General features: G+C 47.5%; 2 protein-coding genes across 6 annotated transcripts in view; both read right to left on the reverse strand.

Annotated features, from left to right (window-relative positions):
• The window catches only part of LOC139056256 (uncharacterized), a 30,169-nt gene extending 27,457 nt beyond the window's left edge, over positions 1-2,712 (reverse strand). For all 4 annotated transcript variants that reach the window (XM_070534331.1, XM_070534332.1, XM_070534330.1 and 1 more), the window contains exons 1-2: positions 2,590-2,712; positions 370-470 (exon numbers count right to left, since the gene is read on the reverse strand). In XM_070534331.1, coding sequence (XP_070390432.1) covers positions 370-470; positions 2,590-2,609 — 121 coding nt within the window. In that variant the 5' untranslated portion in view covers positions 2,610-2,712. The remainder of the gene's footprint in view (positions 1-369; positions 471-2,589) is intronic.
• Positions 2,713-6,946: 4,234 nt separating this feature from the next.
• The window catches only part of LOC135910610 (mucin-19-like), a 31,155-nt gene continuing 21,419 nt past the window's right edge, over positions 6,947-16,682 (reverse strand). For both annotated transcript variants that reach the window (XM_070534336.1, XM_070534335.1), the window contains 5 exons: positions 13,542-13,642; positions 11,393-11,498; positions 10,407-10,574; positions 9,897-10,013; positions 6,947-7,244 (listed from right to left, as the gene is read on the reverse strand). In XM_070534336.1, coding sequence (XP_070390437.1) covers positions 6,996-7,244; positions 9,897-10,013; positions 10,407-10,574; positions 11,393-11,498; positions 13,542-13,642 — 741 coding nt within the window. In that variant the 3' untranslated portion in view covers positions 6,947-6,995. The remainder of the gene's footprint in view (positions 7,245-9,896; positions 10,014-10,406; positions 10,575-11,392; positions 11,499-13,541; positions 13,643-16,682) is intronic.

Below are 16,682 nucleotides of genomic sequence, written 5' to 3' on the forward strand. Positions count from 1 at the left end.
TTATAGGGTTTTACGTGCCAAAACCACTTTCTGATTATGAGGCACGCCGTAGTGGAGGACTCCGGAAATTTCAACCACTTGCGGTTCTTTAACGTGCACCTAAATCTAAGTACACGGGTGTTTTCGCATTTCGCCCCCATCGAAATGCGGCCGCCGTGGCCGGGATTCGATCCCGCGACCTCGTGCTCAACTCCTAGGTGGTCAATACGGCGTCCTTCATAACCCATCGTGCGACTTCGGATTATGTTAAGCGTCATATTTTAATTTACCTTGCGCCTAAACTATGGCTTGTGCGTTGTTTGCATGTCGCGCACGTGTTAGAGTACCGACAGCGGGAGAAAAAGAAGGAAAGCGGCTCCGTGCGCTCACCTGCGCGACTTGCGATCCTGTAGACTCCCACGATCGAGAGCGCCGTGACAGTTAAAATGGACACAGTGCACAGCGAGCAGGCAACCTTTTTGCGTCCGTGCCTGAAAACAGGGGAGTGTAAAGGCGGTTACGAACACCTCCCCGTCCGAGTTCACTCAACAGTAAATAATAAACGGGTATGACGTGGCTCAGAACACAGAGGCGTAGACTTTGTTCGTCCCTCAGAAACGCCTATTTCTCAGCGCCGTTAAAGGTCACCTCATCAGGCCTCGTTGGAACGTTTCTTTTTGTTGCAGATTTCTTTTTTTTTCTTTTTGTCGGTACAGAATGTAACAGAGGCGCCCGCGCAACTTCATTGCGTCACGCTCTGCAGCCCGCGTACGCGTGTTAGCAGATCGGTAGCGCCCCCTGAAGGAGCTTCCTTTACAGTGAACAGAAGCACAGACTTTGCGTATAGTCTGGGACACATGCGTAGGCCAGAAGCGCGAGGCTAGAGAAGTATTGTGGGTAGCCGTATGATAGGTCTGGTTGTCCGGAGCGCGATACAGTTATCCCTGTATGGCCTTTACTATGTACTACTGAGCATCAAGCGTTTCTAAAAACCCTTCTTGAAAAATCTGCGCATGTCTGGGTATGGACGTAAACAACATGTCTAACCTAGAGCCTTCAGCCAAGGCGCCAGGCTGTGACGCGGACGGTTTACGCTTGCACAGATAATGTCATCGCTGGGTCTCTTCGATTTGTCGTCTCGGACTGTCCAGTGCTGTCCAAGACGCTGCATACGCAACGCTCGTTGGCTGAAAGCACCGACCCCTGCAGTCCCAGACCTTCAGGCAGCGATAATCGAATCCCACTCCCCACCACACCCCACTGCGTCCCCCGATAAAGGCAGAACAGGGGCGCTAAAATGTAAAGTTATTCCAAACTTTTATATTCCAATACTGCAATCAGCCCTCCGCGATTGATCAAAAACTTCTTTGAGCCACCCACACTTTGTCTGTCACGCGACGTCACCAAAACCGCGACAACTCCACATCTGATATGAGTTGTACAGGCCTAATTAGACCAAAGAAAAAAAATGTAATTATTTCTGATTCGACGCCTTTTCGCCATTAGCCCTCTGCTATTGGTCAGAAGTTCTCGGGCTGTGCCCACTTCGCCTGCCTACCACGCGACGTCACAAAACCGCAAAAACTCACCGTGTCAAAATGACGTGTACGTGTTAAAAATGTATTATTATGCCAAACAAAACTGAATTTCTTTCTGAATAGCCGGAGACTACCCCGTTCCGAAAGTAGTAGAAGATGGCTGCCCGCCGATCGCTCAGGCACTGGCTACTCGCACCTGCAGGAGAGCGCGGGTTTATTTGCGTATAATAAAACTTTTTGCGTGGCCGTGCAACGTTTTCGAGCACTTTGGGCACGTTTACGACGTCGCTGTGCCAACTCTTTTTTTGCTGAGGATGTGTTTTAGCGGCATTCTTAACCTTCCGTTGCACGCCGCTGCGATTTTCTACCAGCCACCGCAAGGTGGTCGAAAAGGGCAGAGGGAAGCGGACCAATCGCAGGCCCCTCTTTATCCGGTTATCTATTTTCACTGCGCTGGCTCAGCCCCATAGAATCCCTCTCTACTTGAGGGTGTCCCTCGCCTTTCGTCAGCCGATTCGATAAGAAAAACCACTCAATGTAGGCAATGTTATTCGCTTTGAAAGCGAACAAAAGTAGGCTCCATTAAAGGAGCAGGGCGCTTGATTGGGCTGGTCCGACAACGCTTCGGTTAACCACTCCATGCTTGCGTCGGCGGTTACGTAAATTTGACGTCAGGAAATTGGAATAAAAACACATTGGAATCGTTTTACGTTATAGGGTCTCAGCTCTATGAAGCGATCACGTGATGACTTGACAATGCTGTGCGAGAGTTCTAAGCTGGGCTTGTTGGTTAGCGTTCAGCATGGCGAGCAGTGCAAACGACGGGACAAGACCTATGCGAACAGGATGACCATGTGCTATCACGACAGCGATGAAAGCAGGCCCATCTGCCCTGATCGTAGAACTTGCCCCGTTGACGTCCGCGCTGTTCGGCAGGTCGAACAAAGCTCTGCAGGAAAGCGGCGACCGTAGGGGCCTCGGCGTTGCGCCGGGCTCTTGCAACACGGACAAACACGCTGTTCTCTCTAAGAAACTGCCACAACGTGCTCAGCATACATCTCCATATACTTACATGCCGTCGTTCTTGGGCATCGTTGGAAATTTTGGTTAAAACGAGGCAACGATTTGCGCCTGCGGTCACGAAAGCAGGACAAGCGTCTGTTGTTTACTGACGTGGAATATGGGTGAGGGTGATGATGATAATGATTTACTCCAGAATCGACACGAACCCCCCTGTGGGCGATATGACAAGATTTCGGCGGTTATTAGCAGCAAAAATTTAAAAAAACAAAAAGCAAAAGTTCGTAGATCAAATAAAGAATGCGTAATGGAAGTATGTAAAAAGAACTATGAGGAAGCAAAGTAGTGGGGTAAAGGGCATTGATGTTGAAATCATTTTTTTTTATTTGTCTATCTGAAGTATGAATTTTATAATTTATAAATGTAGATATGAATCGTGGGGATATGGTAGATAACGAATAAAATCTAGAGAATCAGTAGCAAGGTAATCTTCTTGTTTTGCAGAAGTTTTATAGATAGCTCCGCAATTGTTATGACTGTAGTGTAACAATATTGTAGCGTAGAACAATATTTTAAGAGTACAGCAGTATTACATAAACTCATCCCAAGTTTGAGAAGGTGAATATACAAACTTTTTAAGATCATCAAAAGTCACATGATATGCGACTGAGATATTCAAATATTTATATCTTTTTCCTTTCTATCGTGCTATGACAAAAACGAAGCTTAATAAAAGAGTACAAGGTGAAGAAGTATATTTTAGGCCAGCGCACTTTTTGTAGGAAAACGGGGAGGGGCTGAGGGAAGGGCGGGGGATGTGACAAGTTTTCTTCGAGCTTCATACGCTTGATCCAGTGGACAACACTGCCTAATTTTAAGTAGTTTTAAGGCAAATTTATCATCAGGCAGCTTCAAGGTTTCTATCCATGTGTATGCGCCTCCGTCGACCGTGTTGCGATGTTATTCACTGCGCAACAAAATAGTTAGTTAGTTAGTTAGTTAATTGTTCGTTAGTTAATTGTTCGTTAGTTAATTGCTCGTTAGTTAATTGTTAGTTAGTTAATTGTTAGTTAGTTAGTTAGTTAGTTAGTTAGTTAGTTAGTTAGTTAGTTAGTTAGCTAGTTAGTTAGTTAGTTAGTTAGTTAGTTAGTTAGTTAGTTAGTTAGTTAGTTAGTTAGTTAGTTAGTTAGTTAGTTAGTTAGTTAGTTAGTTAGTTAGTTAGTTAGTTAGTTAGTTAGTTAGTTAGTTAGTTAGTTAGTTAGTTAGTTAGTTAGTTAGTTAGTTAGTTAGTTAGTTAGTTAGTTAGTTAGTTAGTTAGTTAGTTAGTTAGTTAGTTAGTTAGTTAGTTAGTTAGTTAGTTAGTTAGTTAGTTAGTTAGTTAGTTAGTTAGTTAGTTAGTTAGTTAGTTAGTTAGTTAGTTAGTTAGTTAGTTAGTTAGTTAGTTAGTTAGTTAGTTAGTTAGTTAGTTAGTTAGTTAGTTAGTTAGACGAACGGACGGATGGATGGATCTTTCAGTAGGCATTTGTTCACGTCAAACCAACAACCACAGCTTGTTTTGCCAGAAAAAAGGGAGAAATGAATATACGCGTCGTCGGATAAACAGAGGGTCCGGGGTAATAACACATTCGTGTCCGTAGCAGCAATGACTGTAGGCGATCTCGCAACAGCTCCGCCCCGCTAATTTCGTAAGAGCGCCGCTAGCAGCCCGTCTGAATGCGATTCGCGCGAGATCTAGCACCTTTGTCGAGCCGCATCCAAGCGTAATTTCAAGGGCATCCGCACGGCGAGCAGGAAGGATTCCAGCGTTCGCCATAGTCTTGGTCATTATTACGCAACATCGTCTTCCGTCGCACGACAGCGGAAGGAGGAGGAGGAGTCGGGGACTGTCGTTGGCTGACATGTGTGGTATAACGCCCGACGAGGTGCGAAAAACGAATTGCACTTGTAGAGAAATCCTGCCGACCTCGTACGCAACCGCTGCACTCCAGCATGTGCGACAGCGCAATCGCCCCCTTGACACCACCGTTATCGCCGTCATTGACGTCATAGAGAGCATTTACCCTACAGACAGTAAACGAGGTCATCTCTGTATTGATTGCTTTGTATGAACGAGTCTCTGCATTGGCACGTGCCTTAGTAACTTCTTTGTCGTAGTTATCACCGTTGTGTTGAGCTTTCAGTGGGTCACAAAGTTTGGTTCGCGTGCCCCAAAGAAAGCTTTTGTCGTTGCCGTTTTTGTTGTTGCGTAATATATTGGCGATAATTGTATTCGTTGATTGTTTCTATCTCCACAAGTTTTGCAGTATTTCTTGCATACCCATGCCCTAGAACGAAAAGCTTCTATTAGTCAACATCAACTCGTAGTTTGTGATACTAGAGCGAACCAGTGACGAGGCCGAGTCTATGTTTCAACAAGGAGTGCGGGACTTTCATTGCCAAGTAGCGAATGCGTTAAATTTTCCTTCTAAATTAAATGGCCGCCATGATATCAGGGGCGTCCATCGAGGATTGGGAAAGCAAGTCGAGGGAGTCACTCATCGGTTGAGTCTTCGTGTAGCCTACACTAGTGAAGGTTTGTTTAAGATCGGGAAACTCAGTGCACCACTGTGCACCGTCGAAAGCCATCTCATACTGATCACGTGCCTTGTCCATGCCGCGGTTATACCGCCGCGTACACGGTTAGCTGCAACGACTTCACTTGATATACGGGGACAGATACAGACCGGCTATTTTTCAGCCATCTGGAACCGAAGTGAGGAATTCAGAGATACGAAGGCCCTTACGTCAGTACTTACGCCAGTCCGATCTTACAGACGTTAGCCGACCTTTTGTCGCCTAGAATTGATTTGTTTGTTTTTCCTAAATTTGTTTCCATTTTATTTTTATCTATTGTCTTGTCCTTTCGATGCCATTTGAAGCGCCTCATCTGAAGTAGCAAATGCCTGCACATATGAGGGCTGAAATCTACAGCTTCAATTTAACTTTCTCTCTCTCTTCTTCTCTCTGTAATACAGGAATCCATCTCGCTCTATTCTATTTATTACCATCCTCCTTTCATGATCGGCCGATCGTGGTGATAACGCACAGACGGAGCGCTGACGAAGACCAAAGACCATTGACGAAGCGCGAGAAGCTATATAATTTGAATAGAATCATTAAACTATCCCTGCCAAAGTCCTCCTCGTCCACCCCAGTGTGGCCATTGGTCGTCAAGCCAGCCAGATAGTCCTCGACGGCAATCGCTTTTCATGGCAGCGGGCCGTGATCGAGTTGGGCCTGTGGATAGAACATCAGCTCTAGTAGGCGCCCGCCGAATAGGCGGTCCCCGCCCTGCTGCTCAAGGTCCAGAAGTCATGCAGTTAGCCGCCTGTTGCTCCAAAGCAGACGATGTAAGTCACAGTGAGGCATACACCTACACCAGCGCTGCTACATTGAGGTTCCCTTACGCGCTGCCCCCTGGTGGCTCACGCAGTCTCACCTGGACTGTCTGGAGTTAAAACACTAGAAGGACATCATTTGCCGGCTGAGCAGTCCGTTACGGGCTTCCGCAGAATTGGTTTGCCAATTTCAGTGGGCCTGTGCGTATCGAGCCGTCGAATATTTAGACCTCGCTCTGCGATACACTAGCCTCTTGGTTAGCTGACATGGTAAAGCGACTGCCTAGGAAGGGCATTAATTTAGGGTTCAATCCCCGGACCAGGACTAATTCTTTAACTGTGGATCTTCTGAGAAACCGCAACGTGTTTGTTTTGTAGTTTTGCCACAACTGGGTGGATGACAATTTTCCGTTTCAAAAACAGCTACCTGACAAATAGACGGTGCACTGCAGGTTGGAGCACACATGTTATCGGGGGCACACCCCAACGCACAAGATGTGTGCCTAAATATCGCCCGCGTTTCCAAAATCCCAACGCAAGTCAAGCTGGTGATGTCGTGTCTCTCCAATCAAGCGGTCCGAAGACGCCGTTAACTCTGCCTAGCCAGTCCGACCCAGTATGAGTTTCGATGTAGTCCTAATGCGAAACGAGTTAAAAAGAAGCTGCCTGAAACTGGGTCTGCTGTATCCGTCATTTCCGCTCACCAACAAGAAGGCGAGGACGAGGAAGGTGGCCCGAAGGCGTCGACGCAATAACGAATACGATTTCACGTGATGACGTCTTCAAATCCCATTTGTTATCGTGTCCACGCCTTCTGGCCTCCTTTCTTCGTATCACCCTGTCCAAAACAAAACATTACCCGCTTTACGACCGCTGTAAATCAAACTTAACTTTGACAAGCATCCCGCGATGGTTTCTGCATAATCTTTCTTTTTGCTGACTTTTTCCAATGCTTCCTGCACTGACACTTATCTTCGTTACTCATTTCTGTGGAGCCCGCAAGGACCCGGAAACGATACGAAGATGAGCATGTCAAGGAAGAGAAATCGCGAAGCGTTTAATGGCCGTTGCTGCTGCCCTGCTACGTCCGCGAGACGCGCCCGTGGCGCGCTAGGACCACTTCTCCCCGGCGATCGCCGACGAGCGCGAAGTTCGTCGTCGTGGTCGACGACCCCGCGAGGTGCGTGGTGTACTTGAGGGCCTCGGCGAGCATCCCCTGTAGCGAGGAGACCAGCGGGAAAGGCCGGTCGCACACGCCCCGGGGGTCGTCCCGCTGCACGTCTTCCACGTAGACGCAGTCCGGCGCGTACGCCGCCAGCAGCTGCGGGATCTGCGCGATGCGCGATGCCCGCGTGAGTCTTGCAAAAAAAACCGCAGAGAGTTGAGCTATAATAGTTGGCGGGGATTCACGCTATAGCGGAAGAATTCAGCGGTGATTCGGCGGAAAGTGCGAGAGGAAGTGCGTTGGCAGAAACGTCGCGCCTCTTTGAAGTTCCGGATGCGTGACGTCAAGCGCGTTCAGCACATTGCAAAGTGTGTTGCTCAGGAGATATCACTCGACACCACACGTCCTGCCCCTCTTCGAAGAGGGAAGGGCAACTGTTGGTGTGTGTGTATATATATATATATATATATATATATATATATATATATATATATATATATATATATATATATATATAATACAATTTTTTTTAACTTTCGCCACTCCTAATGCCAACCATTAAAGCCACAAGATGAGGAAAACAAACACCGGCTGTCAACTAAAAGGTCGCACAGTGACGGGAAAGGAAGACAGACACAAAACTTGTCGGCGAATTCCTGAGCATGCGCAGGTAAGGTTAGCATGTGCCTACTTCACAGACCTTCCTGTCAACTGACAGGTCACACAGTGACCTGTCAGTTGACAGTCGGCGTTTGTGTTGTCCGTTTCCCTCTTGTGTGTACATCCACACGCCTAACTTCTTTTTTGCCAATTTAAACCCGGATAAATCGCTATGAACTATCCTGTGGGAAGATTAAGGACACTGTAGAAGATTGATTGATTGATTGATTGATTGATTGATTGATTAATCAGATTGATTGATTGATTGATTGATTGATTGATTGATTGATTGATTGATTGATTGATTGATTGATTGATTGATTGATTGATTGATTGATTGATTGATTGATTGATTGATTGATTGATTGATTGATTGTGTTTAACGTACCGAAGCAACTGGAGCGCTACGGGAGGCGCCGCCGCAGTGAAGGGCTCCGGATTTATTTTAACCGCGTGGTATTATTTATGGTGCATCTACATTTGTGTTCACGAGCATTTTGCGATTTGTCACCGTCGAAACGTAGCCGCCGCGACTGGGAAGACGCTAAAGAACAATTTCGAGTTAAACCTGATCAGCAAGTTACACTTAAACACCGAAAATGGCAGCGATATTGTGGACGAAAACTAATTGAGGATCCCGAAAAAAAAGACGCAAAGAAAAAACATTCGTGGCTTCTCCACATCGAATTTCCCGCGCTTCGATGACGTCATCTGGATAATGCCAATGACCAAAGGGTGAACGGACAAAGTTTAGAGAGTAACGCCTGCGCCAAAACGGTCGAAAAGCGAGAAGACGTTGTGAAATCCGTACGTCACACAATAGAGCAGGCACCGGGGTATGGATGCAAAATTTGGCAGAAGCTTTATATTCGTTCCATATTGAACTTCAGAGCAGTATAGCAACGTAGTGCAGTGAAGCACACGCAACGTACGTACAAAGCGAATATGCGCAAGTGTTTTGTCTGACCAACGTGCCCTACTTTGACGGTGCATCTAGCAAACAAAAAAGGCAATGGAGGCAGCAAAGCCGGAAGCTCCCTTGAGGCCTCCGTTTGCACATATTTTTATTTTCAATCATAAACAATCTCACCGCAATGCATATCTGCACTACCGGTGAAGTTTACCAAAGCACGTCTGTTTTTTACGGAACACCGTGTACGACACTTAATTGAAATTGAAGAAGCAAAACTATGGCCTTCACTTCATCCGCTTATAAACAATATTTTCCCGCTAAATGGACGAAACATGAGCCGTTCAAAAAATGCTTAACTAATCCAAAACTGGTTTACTATTGACATTCAATTCCCCTTTTAAGAGGGCCATAAAAATAAACATTCATTTTCGATGGGTAAATTCAACTTTTGAAAAGCTCAATCAGGCTAGCTTTACTTTGAAAATAGGCTTTATTGTTTTTCAGCGGCTATTGTCGCCCTACCAGTTGACAGCGCCAATGGACGTAAGAAAACCGCAACCTACGCGATATCTCGCCACAAAATCGCACGTGTCTTCTTCATAAAATTAATCATCTCACTCGAAGCTTACGTAACGGCTTATTTATTTATTTATTTATTTATTTATTTATTTATTTATTTATTTATTTATTTATTTATTTATTTATTTCACTCTCTTTCTCGTTCTTTCTTTCTTTCGTTATTTCTCCTCTTTTTTTCCTTTACTGCCCATTTAGCTCGAGGAAAACGTTTATTTGAAGGCTGATGTGCCAGTTCCTAGCGTGCTCGCTGTAACAAGGTGGTTTCAATCCCGAAATCACTTACTTAATATCCTTTGGTAAAGAATTGACAAGCGAGATGCAAACAAAAAGAAAATGTATGGTTCGCCAATTTACAAGTGTCCGATACCGTTTCTTTACACGACACAAACCCTGCGTGTATGTGCACTGCACTAGGGAAGCTGCGCTGTATCGCGTGACCACGATGTAAGGGTCCGATCAAATGGCTAGGTGTAGGCGTTACCGGCTGCGGTGCGTTCGCTCTTCGGCTTATCTCTTTCCCCAGCGTAGGGTAGCAAACCGGATCTTCCCCTCTAGTTAACCTCCCTGCCTTTCCCCTTTCCTCTCTCTCTCTCTCTTCGGCTTACGCAGCTATCTATTATCGCTCGGTGCGGATTCGTGCGAAACGTTGCCTTAACGGACGTCACCTTCTGCTCCAGCGAGTTTCGGTCGTCGTAGGCCACCCACTTGGTGTTGTTCACGAAGTACCAGCTGGCCGTCATGTTGTCGTAGGTCCTGGGTAACCTCCGGTACGTGGTGCACAACTGCGCAAAGGAAGGTTTCTTGGTGTCCATCCACAATACCGAATCCTCGTTAGGCACTGTAAAACACCTCTGTAAGGGCCGCGCACCCCCCCCCCCTTGACCCCCAGCCGAAAATTTCACAAAAGATATAGTTCCAACCGAAAAGCAATTGCGTTCGGTGCAACTTTTCCGTTGCTAAATTTTGGAGAAGCAACTGCGTTCGCGTTCGAGCGAACTTTCGCGCATCGCTACACAGTTGGCGAGAGCAGACGATCGTGGCAGGTTTCGTATTTCACAAAAAAATATTGACCAAATGGCCCGGTCTCGTGTGAGGGCCACACCTGGTCAAAATCAAGAAAAAAGTAAGTGCGGCTCCTACGCGAGTCTACAACGTAATTGCGAGGGGCGCCTCACGTCTGATCCGGACACTGCCGTGCGGACGAACCGCGCTAGCACGCCGACACCCGTTGCCTCGTTGGGAAGCAGCAGCCTGTACTCCATGCCCCAAGGGGTCAGCGTCCAGCAGACGCCGCGGTGTCGAGACATGCCCCGGATCTCCATCGCCAACTCCAAGGCAGCCGTCTGCAGCGCGACGCGGAAATATAGAGAACAGCATTTCCAGATGTGTGAAGTGATATGAAAGAGAATGGAAGAGAGAAGTGCAGTGCCGTAACTGTCTCTCACAGGAGGACACCTCAACAGCACTGCACAGGGAAAGGGGAGTGGGGAGAAAAAGATGAAGAGAAAGGAAAGGAGAAGGCGGGAGGGTCCAACCCTCGTGTGCTCGGGTACGTGGTGTCGCAACGTACCAAACGCCTGCTGACGTAGACGCCCCTGCGGGGGCATTTCCAGATACTTAAACTGCTGTGTTTGCTGTCATCGACCTAATTATGACGGCAGACGACATAGGTATACAGCCTTTGAATATATTGTACGGTCTGCTCCGCGAGTTCAAACTGAGCGCGCGATCTCTGAGGCCATGTTTCGCTGCATATGTATTTGGGCTGTGTGTTGCGGTTCCCCTGGCGTTCGTGACCCTCCTAACTTTTGAACGGTGAGTACAGCCAGGACGTTCCATTCAGGATGTTCCCAGGACGTTCCATTCCTCGGGACATTTCAACTAATGGCATACTACAGAAACCCCTTAAATATAGCCTGCAGGGAGCCCAGATACAAACAACCGCTCTGAAACAAAACAAACAACAGTTGTGGATGTCAGCGTTGTGGTATGTTCACCATTCGGATGTCCGCCAATTCGGTCAAAGTCGTCCAGAAGAAAAAAGAAATGATAATCATCCGTTTTTAATCATCTGAAACAGCTATCACCGAAACATGCCGTGTAGTTACTAACGTTAATTATACTGTGACGACAAGACTGCCAGCCGCAAGCTCGGGCGTACCAGCGAGTACTTCCTCCTGGTCAGGTGGCGAAGAGCGTTGGGCACCGAGGTCTCCATGTTCGAGATGGATTGCACGCTCTGGTATATTACGGTCGTGTTGAACACCCTGCGCGCAAGAAGCCGCGAGCCGCTCATCAAACGCGAGACAGGAATAGAAAGAAAAGCGCAACAGCCACAACACGGAAGGAAAAGCGAGGAGCAAAATATACGGCGATTTCGTAGGGTCCCGCGCGTAATACCTCTCAGCCTCTTCTTGCCTTCGCGTGTACACGGACGCCCACGAAATTTCACCACGAAGATAGATTCGGGAAAGTTGCACGGCGCAGCAGCAACTTCCTGCTATGGAGTCACGCCCGCCCGCCGAGCAATTTACGTCTGCTCGCGAGTCAAGGACAAAATGGTGGCAGCTTTCTGGCGCGTCCTCTGACCAGCGCATTCTGCACGAAAGCCCCAGCTCACGCGAAGCCGAGCAGTGTTGTGCTGGAAAAATAATTCCGGAAACATTCTTTATAAAGCGAGGCTGTCTTTTTTTATTTGCGAACACTCCCAGGGATTTACTGACTGCAACTGCTGGGTGCTCCTGTCTTACCGAATGATGCACACTTTCGAAAAGAATTAACTGCATGCAACCGATGGTGGGTTCAAACCTCGGTCCTCAGTGACCCGCCGCGGTGGCTTAGCGGCTATGGTGTCGGGATCACGAGGTGGCGGGATCGAATCCCGGCCGCGGCGGTCGGCCCACGTCCCGCTGCATTCGGGGGCACGTTAAGAGGAAGCTTTAGCTCGGGCCCAACTCCGACGCGGCCTATTCAAGTACATGTAAAAAGCAAAAACGTTTTTATGAGATAACCCCTAAATCGATTTTGATGAAATTTGTTGCATCTGAAAGAGAAAGTTAAATTCTAGTGACTGTTGGAAGCGGAATTTCGATTTAGGGCTTGAATTTCCTTAAAACGATTTTCAAATATTTGACCGTTTGGAAAATATAGAAGCACGAAGTTTACAAATTCATAGCTCTGCATCAAGTACAGATATCGTGGTTCTGTAAACGGCATCCATTAGATCATTCAAAGCGGACAAATTAAATATTTCATTTTACATCTTACGTGAATTTGTTACGTTGGTTACAACGGTTTTGCAAAAGTTGTATTTCCCGATGATTAAATTTTTTTATATTCATTTGTAACATATAAATTTTGTCCGCTTTAGATGTACTATTAGTGCAATTCACAGAATTGAATTGTCATTTTTAGTGGTTGAGTTACAGAGTTGTAAACTTGACAGTTTCGTTTTTTGAAAGTTTTTGATTTTTGCCAATTTTTAATAAAAAATTGACGACCTAACTCAAAAATTCGAAACCAACAGTCACTAGATCTTAAGTTTGTCTTTTAAATGCAACAAACCTCGTCAAATTTGGTGCAGTGGCTGCCGAGAAAAACGAATTCTCCTTTTACATATATTTAGATAGGAGCACTCGAGCTAAAGCTTCCTCTTAAGGATCCCAAGTGGTCGAAATTAATCCGTCATTTGCAACAAAATCGGCCATTCGCAACAAAATATTGCGTTAAGATGTAAAAATTCGCAATGCTTCACGCATACCGGCACAAGCCGATTGCCTTGCTCTGTTCAGAAAACTACGAGTCAGAACGCCTCAAGCCACGAGCGCGAAGATACGTGGACTTCGCGAACAAAGACTTTGCGGTGAAGTACATGGGCTTCGCGAACGCGAATTACATTTACTGTACGGTTTTTCTCATTGCATCGGAGGGATGCCAGCGCCATATTTCGCTTTACTAAGTATTGTAGGAGACTGTGTTCTTTGCCTGTGTGTCTAGAACAATGCGTTTTTCTTTCTGATGTTCACCACCGCCGTGATAGCTCGTGCGTGTCTCTCAATATATGCAAAGAGGCTTCCTCAACGGACACAAAGCGAAACGCACGAAAAAAAAAATTACGAAAGCATTCTGACGTCTTCCATATCAAGGATTTTTCATATACGTTTTGCTGATGTTTGACAGGCAGCTACACCTGCGAATAATTTTTTGACCGTCTAGATAATGAAATAAAGGTTCACGAATCACAGGGTCAAAGAATGATTTGCACGGTCTCGACCCAAAAAACACTTGACCATTATTGAAGGAACTCTTACCTGAGCAAGGAAAGCAGGTCCTGGAATGAGGCCTTGTAGAGCACATTGTAGTCGAAGAGGGAGCACAGGAACTTCGTGTCCATTAGCCTCACTCGCATATCCTAAGAAAAAGAATCGTCCACGTAAGAGCTTCTGGCTTTCTACGCACCAGGAACCAAATTCAGAAAGTTTCTCGTTCGTAAGTGCTCTTTCAGATGGACCGGTTGCCTTCGTCAACATTACATAAAGTGTCACAACTGACCCGCACCTGCACTTTGCGGGGTCTCACAAGTGATCTTGGGGCAAAGGAACCACAACAAAGTAGTGCAGACAATCGCAAGGGCACTTACTGCGCCTTTTATACACCAGTCTAGACAGCTGGACCACAGTTAACCAATAGAACGGGCCGATGGGAGCTGACGAATCGAGAAAGTTCGACTCATTGCGACAGGCTAGCGAGCGGATATGTTCGCCCCCATGCTTGAAACCAAGGCCTAATCGTTCGCGTGTTCCACTCATGCGAACGGTGCCACGCTCGTCTTTTCGGTGCCCCGCTCCGAGGCCTCTCTCGGGATGGTCCCGCGAGAAGTGTCGGCCCAGTTACCCGAAATGTTCTCGCCGCTCGTCGACCCCAAGCCAAAGAGGAAGAACAGGCTACTTCATTTTGCGCCCGAGTAACCCCGCCGTTAGGTGGCGCCAGCAGCGCAACACTCGCGCCATCTCTCGTACTTGTCTGCAACCCCACCGACCACCGCTTGCGCCCGATTACGCGGGCAAGCCGAATTACAAGAGACACGAGCCATGCGGGAAAAACAATATCACGGACGCGTGAAAGTTCGAGCGTCCCCCCGAATTGAACAGTTCTGGCGTAATAACGCTTGCGTGAATACGGGCCCTGATAAATCCAATCACTGAGTGCGTACGTCGCCATAGTTCTGAAGCAGGTTAATCCCTACATTACCTGTCCCTGAACTTCGACTGGCGTAGAGTGGTTATTTTTGCTGTTAACTTTAAGGACTGTGTTCCTCTGACAAAGCGCTCAGTCGTAATTTTTACCCCATTTATATACCGTTGCACAGGAGTGAGCAGCGTAACTTAAGGAACCTTCAGCATTGGTGCTGTCTTCTTCCTTGTGCGTCTATCACGTGCAATAATTCATGGATTTTCTGTGGATCAAGAATAGTTTTCAATGCGCTGGTGAACCCGTTAACAGCCAATGTCGAAATCGTCATGTACACATGAAATCTTAGCACATTCACAAGCGCACCAGTGGAAAGAGAATAGAAACGCAGATGCAGTACGGTTGGTTACGACTAGCCGACAGCCGTGGGCGTGTCACGTGGTGCTGTGTGAAGACGCCCACGCCGTAACACACTCACTGAAAAGTTGTTGTTTTTTCTTTTCTTTTGTGCGAAAGCGTCAAATGGCCCAGTAAAGTTTCGTTCGTTCTCCGTCCTCGCTTCACCGTTGGAACTTGAAGCTTCTCGGATGATGATCGGCAGTTGTTGATCAAACGCAGGCAGGAAACGATGAGGTCAGAAGTATTTATACGTAAACTTTTCTATATACATGGCAGGTAAAACAAATACATTACAAACTTGAACAATTGAGAAACAAAGTCTCACTCTTCTACTGTCTCAATGACTGTTAGAGCCCAGACTCGTTTTAACGTACATAGTACGGAGGCTCACTGATCTATCAGCAATCCTGATTTCAGCCAAGTCTGAGGGACAGCATGTCGTCCCGATTTTTATAGCCCAAATATACAAAGAAAAAAGGCGGTAGGGCCGTTGGCCCGTCCCACAGGTTCAGTTGCCAATCAGAGTCAACCGTTTGTTAAGCCACAACCCACAGGGATGGGCTTACTCTTAAAAATAAACATATTGGAAAACAAAGCTCTTTTCCTTCTTCGCCAAAACTCCGTTGCCCTCTCATTTCTCCGTAGTGAGTGACCGGCTCAGCAAAACACGCCAGGCCCGAACAAGTTATCGCTAGACCGTTTCAAATCCCAACGGCGTCTAGGCTGCAAATGTCTCGGAAGCAGGGGCACCGGCACCACGAAGTGCCGCTGTACTCAAAGTTTGGCCGTCTGGGAGACGGATGACCCTCCTTGTCCTTCAAATTTATTGTCTACAAGACAAAGTTCTTTGAGTGCGTGTTTCCAAGACGCCGTCGTGCGAATGCACTCTTTACGTGTGCACCGCATTCCTACAGCGTGCACGGTAAGCTGGCTTTCGACACCACACAGGCAGTCGCACCCAACAACAAGGCTGGCGATTACGTTCCGGACGCGTAGCAGATTAGGTCCATGCTCACTGCATGCGGCACGGGGACAGAGTTGCTAAGTCCTTCTTAACCTCGGCGGCGCCTCCAATTAGTCAGGGACTCGGGCGCCAGACCCACAATACCTTTTGTACAGCGGTTCGTTTCAGGGCTGGTCTGTGTGACCCGTCGGCGGACTGCCAACATCGTGCGCACAATACTGACTTCCTGGAATCGGCACACGCCTGCCTGGCACCTGCCGCGACGCGTCACCCAACCCCGCGCGTTGCCTGTGACCCCACATAACACAGCAAATGTCGCCCCGCTGACATGGGGGGAAGTGAACCCCCTCTCTATACACAAAGCACGAGGCCGATTCGTGAGACTTAAGAACCCGAACAATCAGAGCGACCTTACAGGCCCTTTAAGCGAAAACGTCTTGCGTCTGTCGTCTGCTGTCGTCTGCAACAGCGAAACAGCACCTAAGCTTCCACTGTCATTGGTTGTGACGCCGCGTCACGACTCACGAGCGCGCCTCGACGGAGCAGAGCGGGCGAAAGGGAACGCCTTGTGGAGCGTTAGCGCGCCAGGTGTTGCGTGTGAGAGGACGGCGTCGCCGCGACGCCACGTCACCCTCGCTCTCCCTCCCCTGCGTTATCCGCGCGTCCATGGCCCACGCAAGCTCTCGCCCGCGTTCTAACTGCATCATCATCATCATCATCAGCCTGGTTACGCCCACTGCAGGGCAAAGGCCTCTCCCATACTTCTCCAACGACCCCGGTCATGTACTAATTGTGGTCATGCTGTCCCTGCAAACTTCTTAATCTCATCCGCCCACCTAACTTTCTGCCGCCCCCTGCTGCGCTTCCCTTCCCTTGGGATCCAGTCCGTAACCCTTAA

Source organism: Dermacentor albipictus, chromosome 2, assembly GCF_038994185.2.
Source record: "Dermacentor albipictus isolate Rhodes 1998 colony chromosome 2, USDA_Dalb.pri_finalv2, whole genome shotgun sequence".
NCBI lineage: Eukaryota > Metazoa > Arthropoda > Arachnida > Ixodida > Ixodidae > Dermacentor > Dermacentor albipictus.